This window comes from Mytilus californianus, unplaced genomic scaffold (genome assembly GCF_021869535.1).
Source record: "Mytilus californianus isolate M0D057914Y unplaced genomic scaffold, xbMytCali1.0.p SCAF_18, whole genome shotgun sequence".
Lineage (NCBI taxonomy): Eukaryota > Metazoa > Mollusca > Bivalvia > Mytilida > Mytilidae > Mytilus > Mytilus californianus.
This window is the reverse complement of record NW_026262666.1, coordinates 7,603,412-7,622,924: the sequence shown is the minus strand read 5'-3', so window position 1 is coordinate 7,622,924 and position 19,513 is coordinate 7,603,412. Positions and strand designations below refer to the sequence as shown.

At 32.0% G+C, this 19,513-nt stretch overlaps 1 protein-coding gene across 1 annotated transcript; it reads left to right on the top strand.

The window, feature by feature from the left end:
• The first annotated feature begins 3,661 nt into the window (after nucleotides 1-3,661).
• LOC127726801 (ficolin-2-like) lies at nucleotides 3,662-18,453 on the top strand. Its single transcript, XM_052234255.1, has 4 exons — nucleotides 3,662-3,737; nucleotides 6,317-6,613; nucleotides 17,073-17,237; nucleotides 18,215-18,453. Exons 1-4 carry the CDS (start codon nucleotides 3,662-3,664, stop codon nucleotides 18,451-18,453), a joined length of 777 nt encoding a protein of 258 aa, XP_052090215.1.
• Nucleotides 18,454-19,513: the final 1,060 nt, after the last annotated feature.

Sequence of the window (19,513 nt, the reverse complement as noted above, 5' to 3'; positions counted from 1 at the left end):
AATAATTTTGTGCCATCGGTCAGGAACAGGTGGAGGACGCCATTTTGGTAGGCCGCCATCTTGGTTTTGTGAGTTGTTTTTGGTTTTTCTTTTGTTGACTATTTTGATGTTATGTCTTCACAACGGCTGCTTTCAGGGCCAGATTGGTCAGCTTGGCAGCCCGCTAACCTCGATGATGGAGTACTAGTAGATGAGTCTCGGACGTAGTATTAACGATGACAGGAAGCATTATCAGGACCAAAGTCGTGAGACAGTGAAATGGCGGTCCATCATCTAACACCTAGGATACAGCCCTCGGACGTCACTCGGCATACCACTCCTCCATCCATAATGGGTTTTGGAGTGTATGTTGACGCGGGAATTTGCCCCTACCGGATTATAGCCTAACGTAGTCTGTACAGCGTTGGATTGGTTTCTGTCATCGAAAGTAGTAAGTTGTTGATCCATCTGACTGTAAACCCTCATCGAAGATAGCGGGTAAAGGAGAGCTGACCCAGCACGTCCGTTCAGTTGTAATGACTGAGACGTGAATGGTAATGCTTGACGACCCGGCAATATATCGTTCCTTATAAGGGGTTGAAACTAGGTATCCAGTTTAAATATGACAGATTTTCGAATTTCTAAAATATCTTCTTTCGTAAATAATGAAGGGGTATATGTTTTATTCCCATTTTACTATGTATTCCAAGTTCTTAACTAAGACATTCCAAATAATGGTTTTTGCATTTAAAACAATATTACTTTAGGTTTTGTTTACTGAAGGAACATTCATATTTGTAAGGAAGAGGGAATAAAGAATGCACAACCTCTGGTTTCTTAAAAGGGTCAGAAACCCGTAAGTTTATTGCGTATTGTAGGTTTTGAATGCGCCTATGAATACATGACCGAACAGTTCTGATCCATTCATCTAAAGTTTCGAGTTTTGTTTGGCGCTTCGCTTATTTTCTGGCATACTCGTCAACTTCATCCATCAGTAACCTATTGTTCTTCTTTCTATTGATGGGCTAGGGACTTCGATATTTCGGGCCTTTAACTAACAAATATCGAAGTTATTGATTGTTTATGATGTTAAGGTCTCCAGTCATAACATAACTAGCGGGCATATATTTGTATGGGATCGGGATTTGTGGATTTCTACATCCTTAAGGGTAAATGTCTTTAATACCCTGCATAAAAAAACTGACCGCCACGAAATAGCACAAAAGTGTTGAAAGTGGCGGTAAACACCAATCAATCTGTAATACCCTCTTGTAGTTGAAAATCTTTGAAGCTATTGGTTTGGTGTAAGCTTATGAAGTCACAAGTATAGTTTTTATTTTTTTTGAAGTAGTCTATTATGGTTTTCTACACAGATTTGCTAATAATGATTGCATTCTAACCCTTATTAGGAAGTAGTTGTCACTGGTGTGAATAGCATGTGGCTAGCAATGTCCATAATTACTTTGTTTTCTTATTTAGACAAACAGCATGGACACAAGTTATATAATTTGACTCTTGCACAAAAGTAAAATTGATGTATTCTCTTCAGAAGTTTTATGGACACCATTGTGGTTTGATTGACTGTAATGGAAAATATTGTTTTATAATCCTCTATCATTACTTATGCTATACAGTAAGGTATTGTTGATGAACCTTGTATTTTTGTGTAAAAATAACTTGCTCATGCTTACAAATTTGTCCGGTGTGTTATCCATTCGTTCGATGTGTTTGAGCTTTGATTTTGTCATTTGCTTAGGGACTTTCCGTTTAGAATTTTCCTCTGAGTTCGGTATTTTTGTTATTTTACTTTTTGCTCAGAACCGTTATTTTCTTGTGCCTTTATTCTGCTGTATTATATATGTGTCGAATTACAGACACTGGTATTATAGCGTTTGATATCAACATGTTAAGTCATATGAGCTTAACTTCTCTATAACTACAGCATTGTTTGATTATGTATGTTTCCTCATTGTTTCGTGTGTATTTGTGTTAGCGTTATCTGATAAGCCTCCCCTACAAGTTTTTCGTACTGATTCTTATTGAACATAATGATATGTATTTTTTATGCAAAATATTAAGATTAAAAGGGTGAATTTGTGATATCACAACAATAGTTTAAGCCTGAGAAATGTGCATGTGTTCCAAATAAGGAATCTTGTCTTTGATATGTGTAGTTTGTGTTTCTACTTTTCAAATTTAGGGAATGGGGTGTACATTTCAGATCGTTCAAAGACTCTGTTTAATTCATTCACAGCGTTTAAGATTTGAGAAGATAAAGAGCTTATCACATGTCTATTGCTGAAAGCCGGAATTTGATTCATATATATATTTTTGTTTTTGTTTTCTGATGTACTGTATCTGAATCCATATTTGGTAGGTCTCATTACTCTTGTCCAGAAAGGTAAAAGACGAGATGCAGAAAGAGAGATGCATGTTTACAATCGCAATAATGTCGTTAATGACTCTGATGATTTTCAATTCATTGTTATTTTTTTTATCTGTTTCCATTAATCAACAGGCGTGTTTTTAAATCTCTAATTAGATGGCAAACATTTAAAACATCTGTCATTGTGTTCTTGGAAACAAGGTATGACACTTTTAGTGTCAACGTCATTAGATGAATAGATCGTATCCTATTCTGTTTATCAACTTTAACGTGTACAAGGAACTTAGATATGGCCAGATCTAGTCTATTTTACAATTTTGATCTGTAAAGACAAGCTTAGCTTCGTCGATCTTTTACTTGCAACTTTGGTTGACCGAGAGGTTTTAGGATGTCTGTGACAGCGCATGAGGTTCTTGATTTATAATCGCAAAAATAAGATAAATGCATCTTTTCTTTAAATTCGTTCGATTCTGTGGATTGCATTTACTTGGCAGGTATCAAAAACAACTAAGGCATATCAGAAGAGCACTGAAAACCATAAACTCCAAATAGAAGTACTAAATCCGATCAAGGTTTTTTTTTTTGCCGAGGGTAGAAACACGTAAGTGTTTTGAATGAATTTAACAGTTCTGTTACAGTAAATTAACAGAAAATGATCGCATCTTTGGTATTTCTTGTCAGCATAGGAGTGCTGACTACATGATTGGTGATAATTGAGTACTCCGAGCGCGCGTTTCGTCTATACAAGACTCTTCAATTACTCAATATGGGGCACTTCATCGCATGCCTTTAAAAAATCAAGAAGTCAAATATCTGTTTGATGTTTAATCAGCGTTCCCTGTTATAATGTATCAATTAATATGCTTATATAGGTACCCGAGTAGGTAACAGAACGAAACAATAGTTACAGTTAGCAAGCACATTTTTTTGCAGGAAGTTTCGGAGTAGCTGATGAGAGTCGGTACAACATATGTTTTGCTTTGGTGCAAATGTTCTGCAGTATACATGTGTCCATTAGTCTGTGGAATATTACAAAAAGCTAGTTGCTAGTCGTGTGTTCAGGAAAAGTGTACTGATTCAAGTGTGATGTTCTGGGCATCTGTTGTACTGTAGTAATGATAGTGGTTCAAAGCAAGTTTAAAAATTTTAATATGAATGAATTAATAGTAATGCTCAAATATTTTTAACTCAATCAATGTATTCAAATATAGGCAAGAGTATCTCAAATAAGTAGCAATAGAAGTTTACCTATGTACTTACACATATCGGTCAATTTATTTAAAAGCTGACCCTAAAATGTGTGCACTGCCGATTGCAGTCGTTCTCCCTCATAATGATGCAAGAGAAAACTTTGTGAAAGAAGCTCAGCCCTGTAATTGACGCCCATTAATGTGATCATGTTTGGCAATACTTTTTTATATATAAAGGAAAATCAAAATGCTTCATAAAAGTACCTCTTTATGAACAAAACACATCGTCTTGTTGTCTGTAAATTCTAAAGATCTTTATCTTTCTCTGAATCTGAAATGATACGTATAAATATAACTTGAAATCAGCAATCAGAAAGATATTGTACAGTAAGGAGAATAAACCTTTGTTTTGATTCGTGTACATCTTTTACAATTATGTTGTAATAAATATATGTATTCTGAAGTACACATATATATTGCTTTGTCAGAAAACAACTATATTGCTAAGTCGAAAAGCAATGTCATGTCCACCGACGCCTACCTTCCAATGAAAAGGTTAAAAATAGAAAACTCACCCTTTCCCAGCAAGCATAAGTTCAAGTAATGCTGATTCTTTACATTTGAAAAAAAATAATGATATGTAGCTTCCAATCCTAGCTCACATTTGGACACAAGGCAGATATTTAGCCAGGGGATCAGGCTATAATGTCTAAAGTGCACAGAAGTATGACTTACACTATATCCAACGTGCTCATGGCTTTTTGCATAAAATGGAAATATTTCAATAACGGTAACTAGCTTGTCCCTGACTTGTAGGGTATGGATTTTAAGTGAGATTTCTTTTTAGTATGAGGGTCAGTTACACATTTACCATCCATGAATATACTCATAAAATTGAGAATGGAAATGGGAAATATGTCAGAGAAACAACAATCCGACGAAAGAGCAGAAAACAGCCGAATATTATATCTACATATATTTTCCTTTTAAAATGTTCAAAAATTAAAAAATCTGATAAAGATACAGAAAAACAAGTAACGTGAAGGTACCCAATTGCACCTATTTTGACAGTTTACCTACGTTTATTTATGTTCCCGACAAAAGTTTCCATTCGGAGTTTATTTTGTAAATGTATTCTTATTTACTATATAAATCCACCAATTCAATTTTGAATCCATATTGAATTATAGAAAACTGGGTTTGAACCAACCCCAAACGATCCATGAATATGTACATAATGAGGAGTACCCAAATTGCATTCACGCTTAAATTCACATCCTTAAAATTCGATTGACAAATGTTTTTTGTATTTCTTCAAATATTAAGAACAGTTTGACATTAGTCCATGCTTACTATTATTATTTTTTTAATGGATGCTTGTAACATATTTTATTTGCTCGTTTTTAAAAGATGACATTTTGTGGACGTCGCATGACGACGCTTCCGTAGATTTTACTTTTTTCAGTGATTACTTCATCTGTTGATATAAACTGTGAACGTTTTGCGTATATTTAAATACATTTACCTATGTCGAAAGGCATGCATAATGTCAAAACATAAACATAAAAATTGTTCAGTCTCTAAGAAAACTTGGAAGATTTTTGGAGCTACTTTTGCTAAATGAGCCTTCTCATGGGGTTTTTGATTACTTGGCCTTTTTTATAACGCTTATTTGATTACCAGACCAAATATTTCATGATTATTTAACAATTTGATAATCTACGACTGTATTTTTGATTATTTGATTAATGGATGTGAAGTTAGCGGCCGGTTCGTTACACGTTATTCGATATTCATTATCAAACCGGCTGCTAGCAGTCGGTTTGATATTAAATTTTTTTAGTTGAAAATAATAGAAATTTAAATATTCGATAACAATATCGTTTTAAAGGAAAGTTAATTCAAAATGTTTAGTAAGTAAAATTTAAAATAAAGAAAGAATTTGGTATCAAGTAGAAAACATTACTTGTACTGACGGATGATAAACCGTATCAGATCGATCCCGTAACTTGTAATCAGCTGTAAACGTTAAACAATCAGAAAATGTATACTGTAAGTTAACAAAGAAAGAAAAAAGAATCTTTTAATGTGGTATGTGAGTCTAAATTAAAAATGATAGAATTAGTTCATACTTTGCCAAAACGTAGTATGTATTGATATATGTTCAAAAATGTAATAAAAATGATCAGTCACCGTGCATTTTCTAAAGCTACAGGCTGTGACAAAATGACACATTTTGTATGGATTATACAGGAAAAAACAACATTATGCGATTAGAATCTAAACTAAATGATAGAATTGTAAAATAAAATACGAGAAGATAGCTCTTTAATAAGGCTTTGAGAATATCAAAAGAAAAGATAGGGTCACCGTACGTTTTTTTCTGGCTAACAAACAAAATAGGAAAATTCCATGTAGATTCCTTCAGAAAATGCACTATTTCAGAGTTACCTCCCCTTAAAATGCCAATTTAACAACATAAAAATCAAGCAAAAATAATCTACACTTGTAAAAATATTAATATTTATAAGTTGCAATCTTATAAATTTGTTTGAAAACAATTGTCTGGATGCGGCAAACAATTTATTAACTTAAACGAAGGTGAATGATTATACTGATTACACTGGCTAGCAAGCAATGTTTTCAAATAAGGTAGAAAATGAAATGCAAATCAATAATATTTCTTGGAATAATCTTTTCGAAAAATCAACAAGAAAAAGTTTGATATTTTGTTCATGTTTTATAAAATCATATTCAACAGTACCCCCAAAAGTACGAATTCCACAGTCATCCTATGATGGAATATTTGGACAGTCTGTACATTTAATTTGTATAGTGACATCTCAACTACCGCTCACAGGCGTCACATGGAAGAAACACGATGGCGGTTCTGTATCGACGATTGATCCTGACGATAGTGGTAGCTTTTATAGGGACGGGGATGTTGAATCACCATCTCTAATAACCTTAAATGTTATACAGAATACAGGAACTTACGTTTGTTCTGCTTCCAATAAAGTTGACACAAGAAGTGGCGACACCATTACACTAGTACACAGTAAGTACAATTGCCTCTCTTAATTTGAACTTTAATATTTGGGATTGAATTAAACAGGTTAGTCGCTCGATTGAAACTATAGTTATAAGAAAACACAAAACTATCCTTAAAAGAGCTAGTTTAACAACAATCTCTTTTCGATTTCCGGTATTTCATATACGTGATCAAAACAACTGAATTGATTTAAAACACACAATGTCGAGAATAAACATATAGAATACGTTTCCCTGCTTAACTTTCCGAGTACTATAACGATACAAGTATTTCAATGAATGAAGATTACATTATCGCCCTAAAATATATCGAACACGTTTTGTACCTGGAATTATCTATAGTTGTGACGATAAAAGTAATTCTTTATTTTCATAATTTGGATGTCTTGTTTTGCCATAATTATACTCTCTCTCTCTCTCTCTCTCTCTCTCTCTCCTCTCTCTCTCTCTCTCTCTCTCTCTCTCTCTCTCTCTCTCTCTCTCTCTCTCTCTCTCTCTCTCTCTCATTTGACATTAGGGAAGGTAGTAAAATTTCCGTTCAGGAAATTATCCAGTTGAACCCAAATTATATGGACTCAACTTTTCATGTAAGAGAGGAACCATGTCTTGCTATATTTGGACGTCAGTAATAATAATTTTAAATCGGAAGGCTTTAAAACAAGCATCATGATCATAACAAATAAGTCAGGCTATTTTGTATAAATGGCACTGCAGTTACATGTTTTCTTGTGCCCTAAGGATCTCTCGAATTATAAATGTTTTAAAGATAAATTGTCCATACTATGTCTTAATCAGTGATCTCTTAACGCATTGTTGATATAATAAATACATTCATGAAACTCGTAAATGACTAATAAAATTGAGAATGGAAATGGGGAATGTGTCAAAGAGACAACAACCCGACCATAGAACAGACAACAGCAGAAGGTCACCAACAGGTCTTCAATGCAGTGAGAAATTCTCGCACCCGGAGGCGTCCTTCAGCTGGCCCCTAAACAAATATATATACTAGTTCAGTGATAATGAACGCCATACTAAACTCCAAATTGTACACAAGAAATTAAAATTTAAAATGATACAAGACTAACAAAGGCTAGAGGCTCCTGACTTGGGACAGGCAAAAAAAATGCGGCGGGGTTAAACATGTTTATGAGATCTCAACCCTCCCCCTATACCTCTAGCCAATGTAGAAAAGTAAACGCATAACAATACGCACATTAAAATTCAGTTCAAGAGAAGTCCGAGTCTGATGTCAGAAGATGTAACCAAAGAAAATAAACAAAATGACAATCATACATAAATAACAACAGACTACTAGCAGTTAACTGACATACCAGCTCCAGACTTCAATTAAACTGATTGAAAGATTATGTCTTCATCATATGAATATCAGGCACAATCCTTCCCGTTAGAGGTTTAGTATCATACCATCATAACATATATGAGAAGAACATAACCCGTGTCATGCCAACAACTGGTTTTTAAATAAATGTGTTTAGTGCCGATGCAAAGACCCTATAAGTGAATCAATATTAACGCCAAAATATGCAATCTTTAAAGACCTGACAACAGTATCGTAACTATATCCCTTCTTAATAAGTCTATTTAAAGGTTTTGTTAGCTTCAGAGGTGAATACTGACATTTTTGTGCTTCATAAAGAATATTTCCATAAAAAATTAGATGTGAAATACCTGAACGTATAAGAAGTCTGCATGTTGAGCTATATTTACGAAAGATGTCCTTATACCGATGATAAAATTTAGTAAATGTTTTGCCTAGTTTGTGATATCGAAAAGTTCATATTAAGAAATTTTACAAATAAAGTTAATTTCACGATAATTCAGACATCTGTCTAAATTACTCATTCCCAAACACACAAAAAAACAAAACAAAATAAATATGTTTTTTTATCAAAAAACTTTCTTTTTAAATCCTTTATTTTATCCAAATCGTTAAGAAAAGTACTGTTAAATAATTATTCTAATTCACCAACAGATGTTACGTAAACATTGATCTATACATATGACAAATCACATAATTGCAAAAAAACGTAGAAGGAAAATATTATTATTGAATCTGAACGAGAAAAATTAAAAAAACAAATTAAATATCAATTTTGATGACAATGTTCCATAACTTAATATAGGAACGCATACTTACGAAAGCCTATTAGGGTAAAAACAAATATTTATCTCGTAATAACGAGATACATATCTCGTAATTACGAGAAAACTATCGCGAAATTACGCGAAATTACTAATGACATGACTGTTGGTTGTTTTTTTTTTTTTTGGAGGGGGGGGGGGGGGGGGGGGGGTTTACATTATTACAGATATTGATTTAAGTAGTTGTTGATAAAAACATTTATTAAATATCTGCAAAAGGATCAAACTTTGTTCATATCTAACAAAGTAAATATTTTAACCTTTTACAATGTATCTTTAGTTATAATTGTGTAGCCTTCATAGATTTGATTCGTATAAGATGTCATGCATATCTCATCTTTTGACAAACAAAGATCAGCCACTAATACCAGTTACTACGATTGTTATTAGATTCCCTATGATCGAATCATTTTTTTAATACATTTAATGCCTCGATATTTTTATGAAGCAAATACTTCAGGAGATGTATAATTGCAATGTTTCCGTCAGTTTAAAATATAGTTTTGTATGATTATTTTGTACAGTAAATAAACTCATCATAGATACCAGGATTGAAATTTTATATTTACGCCAGACGCGCGTTTCGTCTACAAAAAACTCATCAGTGACGCTCAAATCAAAAAATGTTAAAAAGCCAAAAAAAGTACGAAGTTGAAGAGCATTGAAGACCAAAAATTCCTTAAGGTTTTGCCAAATACAGCTAAGTTACTCTCTTCCTGAGGTAGAAAAGCCTTAGTATTTCAAAAATTCAAAATTCTTTTAACAGTTAATTTATAATGATGAACATATCAATGGCAAGTCAAGTCAACACATAAGTGCTGACTACTGGGCTGGTGATATCCTCGGGGAAATAATCTCCACCAGCAATTTCAGGTAACTAAATGGACTCATAGATCGCAATTTAGTGAACTTGGTAATTTGTTTTTCTAGGTTCCAACTGAATAAGTTAAGTTCAACTCAATTATATATAAAAGATTAAATATGTTTTTGAGCACTCATAAACAAATTTAGCCAAGTCACAATCTTAACGTTATTTTCTTATTTCTCTAGCCTGTTAATTTTTTTCCTGACAAACTACTTTTAGTTTTATATTTAAGCTTAAATTATACATATGGTTTTATCACTTTGAATAGTGTTCTTGGACATTTTGTGGCTTGTTTTTCTGTTTTTGTGCTTTTTTTGTGTTTACAACTTATGTCTATACTTTTGTCTATTGGTCTTCTGTTTAAAAAAGTTTATTTTAAATCTTACCACGACTTAAATATGTTGAGATGTAGTTCTATCGAGAATTGACAATCAATAACTACTAAAACCTTGATTTAACAAAATAGTGAGAAAAAAAAAAGAAATCATGTCTTTCTTAGAACGGACTTTGGCATACCTTTATCGTTAAAAGTATGAAAAATGTTTGACAACAAAGTCTACGATAAATCCAAAAGATATTAAAATTGTTTCTTTTTTCTATGTAAGTGACAAACCAGCATGATAGTGAACAAATATTATATATAAGATCTTTGGTAATATAAGAATGTTTTTAAAACGGGTGAAACGTGTGAAATAAACGCTTTTTAGATTTTGCGGTTTCAAGCACACACAGGTTGCCTGATACAGAGTTTGTGTATCTCAAGTAACTTACGACCTGTTAGTGCAATCTTAAATCTTCAGAACAAAATACTGTATAGCGGGTTATTTTCGCGGGTGTAAAATTTCCCGATTTTCATTGAATAAGGTATTCGAAATATTTTGGCGGTTTTAAAACTTTAATCAATACCTTCGCATGTGCCATTTTAAATAAGCGGAATTTATTTTAGTGATTTTGTTCTATCCGCGAAAAAAAAGAGAAAATTTACACACCGCGAAAATAACCCGCTACACGATAATAATCGACTGATCTGTTTCTTACCAAATGTATCATATTCCCGATCATTTTGAGTAAGTGAATATTTGCATGGTGTTGTATACATAGCAGACGACGCTTACAAGAGAGAGGTTTAACTAGCTACAAAACCATCATTTTCTAAATTAGAGAATGCCTGTACAAAGTCAGGAATATGATAACCTAACATTTTTAACTTTTTATACATTGCAACTTGGTGTAGAGTTGTCTACCTGGCATTCGTTACACATTTATATTGACATAAAACATATTTGAAAGCATCAGACGAAAAAATGGCACGTCTATAGTCTCTTTTTACTGCGAAGAATATCTGAGCCCTTTGGGATATTACTATTAAGATTAGAGAAGCAACTTATTACTTAGGTTGATTAAAATCGAAAGAAACAATTTAAATGCAAGGTTATTAAACCCTTATTCCTTTGTGACATGAACCTTATAGAAAAACCAATACGTACGTTAACCAATTTATTACAGGTATGAACTCATAAACTAGCAATTTTGACATGTTTATAGAAGCAAAGAAGTTTGTGAAGGTTAATCCAGAGAAGAGCTTCACACGCATAAAAATAATTTCATAATACTATTGTCCTTAACATTGCACACATTAAGTATGCCTTTATACATAAATAATCTTTAAAAGCATCAGACTAAAGAATGAAAAGGCTATACTTTCGATTCACATAAATGAGAATCTTATCCCTTTGGAATAATAGTATTAAGATATTTAAAGAAATTTTTGAAAAAAGGTATAAACTTGGAAAATAAAAAACGAAAAAACAATTCAATTTCATGGTTGTTAGTTCGATGACATGAACTTTATGGAAAAAAAACAATACGTTCGTTAGAAATATGAAACATAAACTATAAAAAAGAAAATGTGGTATGATTGCCAATGAGACAAAACAAATACGGGTTACAAACTAAAACGAAGACAACATATCAACTATAAGAGGAAAATAAAGAAACAACAGGGACATTGAACTTAAAAAAAACCCAACAAAATACAAAGAAACGAACTATCTGATAACAACTATAAACTAATATTTCATTATCTGTTATATGAGATATTTGTTTCATTTACTAATGATTATATAAAAAAGAAGATGAGGTATGATTGCCAATTGAGTTTTTAATTAGGTACGTTATGTCACTTCTTAAATACAACCATGATCTGTATTTGAACGTTTTTAATCGGGACACGATAAGGGTTATTGTTCTTAAATTCTTAAGTTAGACAAATGCAGTTTCCCAAAGTTTAGTAAACACAGCTTTAGGCTTTTTAATCGAGTTTTACAAATGCAATACTTGTTTTTCAGCTAAAGTAGTCAGCTTATAACAGTAATCCCTTCTATCCTATAAATGATTTTCAAAACAATTGAACTATGATAGTTCTTTGGACATCGAATATGAATGATTTATTGCTCTTTCTTTGTTAAAGATTGATGGTACAAATCAAACAAGGAGATTAATATTCCTTAAGAAGGTTCTGCTAGGTTGTTCTATAGTGATAAAAAAAGGGATATATATCAGTCGTAACTAATTTTGGTGACTGTGGGAGGTTGTTTTTCCATCCCCAGCATTTACAAAACCATTGTAGGCTGGATTTGGACTTATCGTGAAAAACCTGAACCGTTCAGAGTGACTACAAATTCTGTATAAAGGTTATATATCTTCGAACTTGCGGGAAAAGTCAAATTCTATACCTGTACTATACAGCAGTTATATATTTAAAATAAAGTATTGACATTAAGTTTGTGCATGAAATGTGTCAGCCATTTGTTGTTCTAAACATACAGTTATATCCTCGTCATCTACATCTTCAATATGTTCTATGTCTTGTATCAACCTATTTGCGTCAGTAAAATATCAGCCTTTCACAAATCCTTTCTGGTCGGGATAAATAAAATTAGGAAGAACTACTTTTAATCTTTTCGCAAGATTGTTTGCTATAATTATGCTATCAGAAATCAACAATGTAAGCGGGCACCAGTTTCATTTAGTTTCACGTCCCTGACTCTTAAATAGTAATGCTGTAACTTCCTTATAAATTAGCCAGACAATGTTTTTATCAATATTTCAGGCAATAACGCACACAATTATTATTATAAGATATTCCCGAATATTATATAAAACTCAGATATGATCCCGTCATTCCCTTTGTGTTTATTCCAACGATGTTATATTAGGGTCTTGTAATTTTCTGTCAAATGCCATCCCTCAAAGCTAATTTTTTTTCTAAACTAACTTGTTCATTCAGCATTTCGTCTCTATTGTATTTGTAACGGCTATGTTCCATTTGTACTCGACTCCATAATTTCTTTTGTCCGCTTTGCTTTTCGAGATCGAAAAAGTAGCTTGACGAATTTTTCACTCTACCCGTCCATTTGACATTCGCTTTTATTTTGGACGCCTCTGATTTGATATCATAAGCGTATTTTAATTGTTGATTCTATTCCGGAAAATTTATTTTCAACGTCCCATCATGCAATCTCGAGTTTTTTTAAAACTAATGTTTATATTTTATATATTTTTATATTATATAAGTTCACCACCAAATTTTGACAGCATTCCTCCATTCTTCACTTTGTATTGTTTTTATACATGTATTCATTAACCACATATTTTGGGAACTAAGCTTATTCCATGCATGCATGGACAAAGGCAACTAATGTTAACTTAGTCCATGCTTGCATGGACTAAGTCTGTTTGAATCATTGAATAATTTCAAATGTCTATGTAAAGTTAGGTTAGCTCATGCATACATGGACTAAGTTTGTTGTGTTAGTCCATGCAAGCATGGACTAAGTTAACGTTAGTTGCTTTCGTCCATGCATGTATGGAATAAGCTTAGTTCCCAAGTTTTCATGTTTACATAACATGTAAAGGTTTAGCCATTCTATCAAGTGTTTGCAATTTATTTCTTAAGGTAAGTTATAATGCACAATATGTCTCTAAATCATAATAAATAGGTTAAATATGGAAAAATCAACTAAAAAGAAAAAAAAAATGATAGTTACATCAAATTAAAAAAATAATCTAACTAACATCATGAATTTAAGCAGTTAGAAGTAATGCAGGTTTTCTAAAGTTGATGTTGATTTCCAGTTTTATTTAATACCTTGTTTTGTGTAGAAAAGAAGGCGGAAGATACCAGAGGGACAGTCAAACTCATAGATCGAAAATTAATTGGCAACGCCATGAAAAAAGAAAAAAACAAACACAAATATTAGTCGAAAGACACAACATAGAAACTAAATAGAAAATGGTGGATTAAACCTGGTTTTATGGCTAGCTGAACCTCTAACTTATATGACAGTCTTATAAAATTCCACTACATTAACAATGACGTGTGAACCTAGACAAACAGACACAATAGGCAAAGCACATTACCAAAAACAAAAGACAGGAATACAGTAATTAACATAGAAAAATAACACATTGACGGTATGTATATATACAGAGCTTCGGCATATGTAACCAAGAAACACAAAAATGCACACAGACAAAACTAATTAGCAAAAATGAAAAACATGATCACAAACATTATCATAGAACAATAACAGAATGATGGGATGTACAAGTACAGAGCCACGTCTATTGGATACACCCAAAAGAACAGACTAAAGAGTAAAAGTAATAATCTTAAATACAAATAAAAGAATACTATAACACGTTATTAAGATGAAAAACAACGTCAGTACCCAGAATCTAAACTTCATAATAGATAATCATTAGTCATCAATATATGCTTGCAATTTGTTTTGATCCGACGTCATCGACAACGTCTCGACAACGCCTGTTTTTTATGACGTCAGAGGAGTGAAATAACCACGTTTATTTCACGTGAAATTATCGTTTTTTTTTCACTGGGATATCAATGTAATTCATTGCAACCAATGTACTAATGTCCTATCAAGCTGATTGAACTTATATATTTTCTACTTGGCCGTTTCAGAATCTAAAGAATCATAGGTAATTTCATTGTTCGTACCCCAGAATGAAAATAACGTCACGTCATTGGTTGAATTTCCATTGTTTATGACATTATTAACCAATCACGACGTTTTTGTGTACACTTTTGAAAATATTATCCAGGATGCATTAGATTCTAAAACGGTTAATTGTAGATATCTACATTATTGCAGGTGTTTCAAAAGAGATTCGACGGGACCTATGATTTCTATAGAGGTTGGAATGACTATTAATCAGGCTTCGGAGATCTGACCGAGGAATTCTGGCTTGGTATATTTTGATTGAATGATAAAAGTGAAAAGAAAAACAAGTTTCAACCCTTATACCGATTAATTAATGTATCTTTTAATATGAAAGAAAAATGTGTTTAAGTAATGCCAGCGAGTCACAAGAATACAAGATCCATATTTACACCCCAGCTCTATTGTTTTAGTTCATAGTTTCTATTTCTGAAACACGTGTAAATTGAATAGATCTATTGTTTCAAATAACAATGGATTTTGGCCACAGGGTGTGACGAGCGGGGTTTCTGGAAACCCCTGCTTCTACATCCCATAAACACAGTCCATTGTTATTCATAACAATAGAAATTGATTATTTTAAAATAGCAAGAGCATAAGAAATTACTAATAGTGTTCACTACAAGATGTTTCTAGATTAAACAAATCAACACATTTTAGGAAATTCCAATAGCGAAAAAATATTAAGTATCTACTTTTGAATAAAAAAAAATCTTTCAAATTCTGCTTTGCTTGAAGATAAAAATTTTGATCCAAGTCAAATGTTTCTATTCTTAAGCATTGATCTTTAAAAAAGAGGGGAATTCAAACTCCCGGACCCCTCGCCCCTCCCCCCCCCCCCCCCCCCCCCATCCCGGGATCGACCCAAACAAAGGGAGCTCCTAAATATTCAATCTGTTTTTTGTATGTTAAGCTTGTCCGGTCGTCGGGTATTGTAATCCAAACACACACCCTCAGTATTTCCAAGTACGAATGTCGGTTTAATCTTGAGAAGAGATGGGGGATGCTTTTTTCTTAATATATAAAACCGCAACATATACAAAATACATTTATGATTACCTTAATTAAACAGGTATAAGTACTTCTGATTGTAATATAACCTTTATCTTTAGTCTCTTCTACCAATTCCAACGATTGACGCAAAATATCGTCCGTCTTATACCCGACCATATTGACAACTGCATACAAGGAGCATGGTGATTTTTTTTATAATAAAAATGTAAGAAACGGTCAACCTTGACCTGCTGATCCATATTTAAATTAATCACATGGATTTAACAGGAATATTCAAAACAGCAACTTTGATATTTGTAAAATCTACTCACTTGTCAAAGTTTGAACGAAGATAGACAAAGTAAGGTTACAAGTGCGGTTTCATGTAAAAAAAATGTTTTTATATAAATCATGGTTTGATATTGTCAACAAATATGCTATCCGGTCTTTTTTTTATTCAATATTCAATGTTAACAAATATAGGGTTTAGCAAAGGGTGTAAGTTAGTTATACACCTCGGGATACGGCGTGTCTGGATAAGAAACCCCTCCGGCCTCCGACCGACGGGGTTTCTAATCCAGACACACATATCCCTCTGTGTATAACTATTACAGATAATATAAAAACAATGGTTGATCGATTAGTTGATTTGTTAATCATTGCTGCATTTCATGTTTAAAGGCACTTTTCTATACACTGAAATACATTGGATAAGAATTGGATATAGACTTGCCAGTGAATAATTCGTTTCAATTTAATTCATATGCCAGACATAGGTAACGCATGCATAAGGCCAGCTCAGTTATTAAAATAAAAATAAAAATCAACATTGAAACTGCTACAAGGGTACACTATTTGATTGATTGATTCGATCAACAAAAAATCATTCTTAAACAGATAAAAACGATGATAAACATATATTTCACCCTTAAATATGAAATCAAACATAAGTAGACACAAATCCCATTACAGGAGTTCACAATTTATTTATATCTATATTAATCAATTATGAGACCTACTTGAGACATATCGGTGAACATGAATTTTACAGATAATTCCCTTTAATGCTTTTTTTTCAATTCGTAGCTTATGTCTCTTTAAAGTAATCTCGACTCAATTTTTAATTATAAACTTAGTAAAGTTTCAAAGTCAATAAACCATTAATGTTGGGTGTAAGATCCATAATTTTCTATAGTTAAATACAACACTTACAGGACAAACACATCTGTCTAAGTGTATGGTAAAGTAAATTATTTTTTGTAATGAGAAACTTGTATTTACATGATTAACTTGAGGTATCTTTACAATAAAGATATTTGATACTACATTGTACAACATATTTGAAGTATGAATAGAATTGCGTGCTCATGAAATATGTGGTAAATCAATATATATATAGATTTATTGTCTTTCACTAGGGAATGACTTTTTACATTACATAACGTCATCTGGTCAATACAGACTATATGTGGAACTCGAGGCATATGATGGTTCAACTGCATATGCTAAATATGCCACATTTAGCATCAGCGACTTGCAGTCGGACTATATTCTGAATTTCAGTGGATATTCAGGAAATGCCGGTAAGTAAATGAACAATTAGAACGTAAAAAAATGATTGCAACGTCAACCCAGTTTTTCCTGACTATAACATTTGTAATGAAGAATTTGTTTGTTTTAAATTAACCATGAATGTTTGAGAAGAACGATTTGACACTATTAATAGTTTGCGCTCACCAATATAACTTTTTTGATACGATTTGACAGCGCTCAACACACTAGCAACATTGTATTGCCGTATCTCATTTTTAGAAACAAGATACAGTTGAATATATAAATAATTTAGAAACTAAGATTCTAATTCCCTCAAGTTAATTTGATTATTTTATGTATGTCGTTTGTATTAGTCCTTATAAACGTTGTTACTTATTCATACACCAGCTATTGAAGTGTGCACCTTCATAAAGGCATATTAAGAAAAACGTTATGTTAGCACACAAAAACTCATTGCGTGTTTATTATATTACTATTGATTGCGACACCAACAACACATATCTGTCTCAAATATTTTACAAACAAACATGTCAACAGCTAACAGGTTAGAAATTTGAATTTTCCTGTGAAATTGTTTTTCATCACGTACACAATCGTTTTATATTGCATGCTTACAAAATAGATAACATTTGAAATAAGAAGATGTCGTACATGTCGTATGAGTGCAACTATCCATTCATTCAGAATGTGTAAAAAGGAAACCATTATAGGCCACAAAACGGCTTTCAACACGGAGACTATGCTCTCACCGACATTGTTTATAATTCTAAATCCTAAAATTTTAATCAAATATTGACATGCTCCAAAAAAATTAATAAAATTTTCTCTTTTCTTATTTTTTTTTACTTGGAACTTGTTGAGATTGAAGTGTTATTCATCGATTTCTTAATATCTAAAAGGGAACTCTGCATCCAGTGTGCATTTAGAATCTCACATTAACATTATAAATACATATGTAGTAAAACTGCCGACACTTTAATAAAAAAGTTATTATTATTCAATTTAGACGACAGTTTACATAATAAAAATGGGATGAAGTTTTCTACTTTAGACAGAGAAAACGATAAAGCGTCCTGTGATTGCGCTCTTGCTTCCCAAGGTGCTTGGTGGTACTCTGCCTGTTACAGTTCAAATCTAAACGGACGCTATGGAATTGGTAATGACACCAAAGGTATTGTGTGGCGAGGATTTAAAGAATTCAATTCTCTGAAAGCTTCTAAGATGATGGTAAAAATATACTACTGACATCACATGACAGTTCTACTGATTACATTATTGTGAATCTCACATGAATTTTAAAAAAAGAGTATTTCAAACAACATCTTAATTTTCAAATTTAATTAAAATCATGAAAAATATCATTTTTTTTTATTTTTTAAGATGTCAAACAATTTAAACATCTACCGAGCGAATCCTGAAATGAACAAAGATTTAAAAATCGTTCAAGTAATTTATGAATTATAAGAATGTTTTCAAGATTCGAAAAACTTATTGGTCCATTATTTCTTATTATTTTATACAAACGAACTTCTAAACTATACAAACTTTTTTTTTACAGTAAAAAGATCTTAAAAAATATGTAGTACAACAGATTTTTAAAATTGTATAGACGATTCTTTTTTATGTACAAATTATGACAACAGTAGTATACCGGTGTTCAAAAGTCATAAATCAAGCAAATCAAAATGGTTCAACGAATTTTAATTAATTATGAGATTTAATAAATATTGCATAAACGATTTAATAAAAAGTTTTAACGTTGAAATATTCCGTATTAAAAAAGGCACAAATAGTCTTTCATAAAGATGTAGTCTTTTGAACAAATTGAATTTGCACAAAAAGGTTTTCTTGTCCTTTATAACAGGAAAATAGTGTATTATACTCTTTATTATGTGTTAAAACAAAACGAATACTATTTTTCTTATCATGCTAATCGTACCACTCACAAAAAATGACGTTTTACGGCTAAGAAAATAATCTAAGAATATTGCTAACGACTTTTCCAAATTAAATTTGTATTGTATATATTGTACTTATTGACAAATAAATTGAATTGGCATAAAACAGGTTTCCTTGTTTTCTACAATAGTAAAATTTTGTATTTTTTTCCTTGTTCTGTTTTGAAACAAAGAGAATGCTATTTTTCATCATGTTCATTGTACTTCTCAATTATAGATGACGTTTTAAGGAAAAGAATAGTATTCCTAAAATGTTGCACACGGGGTTTCCGGATAAATAATGTATTGTAGTATCTGACAAACAAATTGAATCGAATAAAATGGTTTCCTTGTTTTTCCTACAACAG

Coding starts and splice junctions, on each gene's coding strand:
- LOC127726801 (XM_052234255.1), top strand. CDS start 3,662: ATGTGTGCACTGCCGATTGCAGTCGTTCTCCCTCATAATGATGCAAGA. Junction 3,738..6,316: donor TGTGAAAGAAGCTCAGCCCT/GTAATTGACGCC, acceptor CATATTCAACAG/TACCCCCAAAAGTACGAATT. Junction 17,238..18,214: donor TGGATATTCAGGAAATGCCG/GTAAGTAAATGA, acceptor TATTCAATTTAG/ACGACAGTTTACATAATAAA.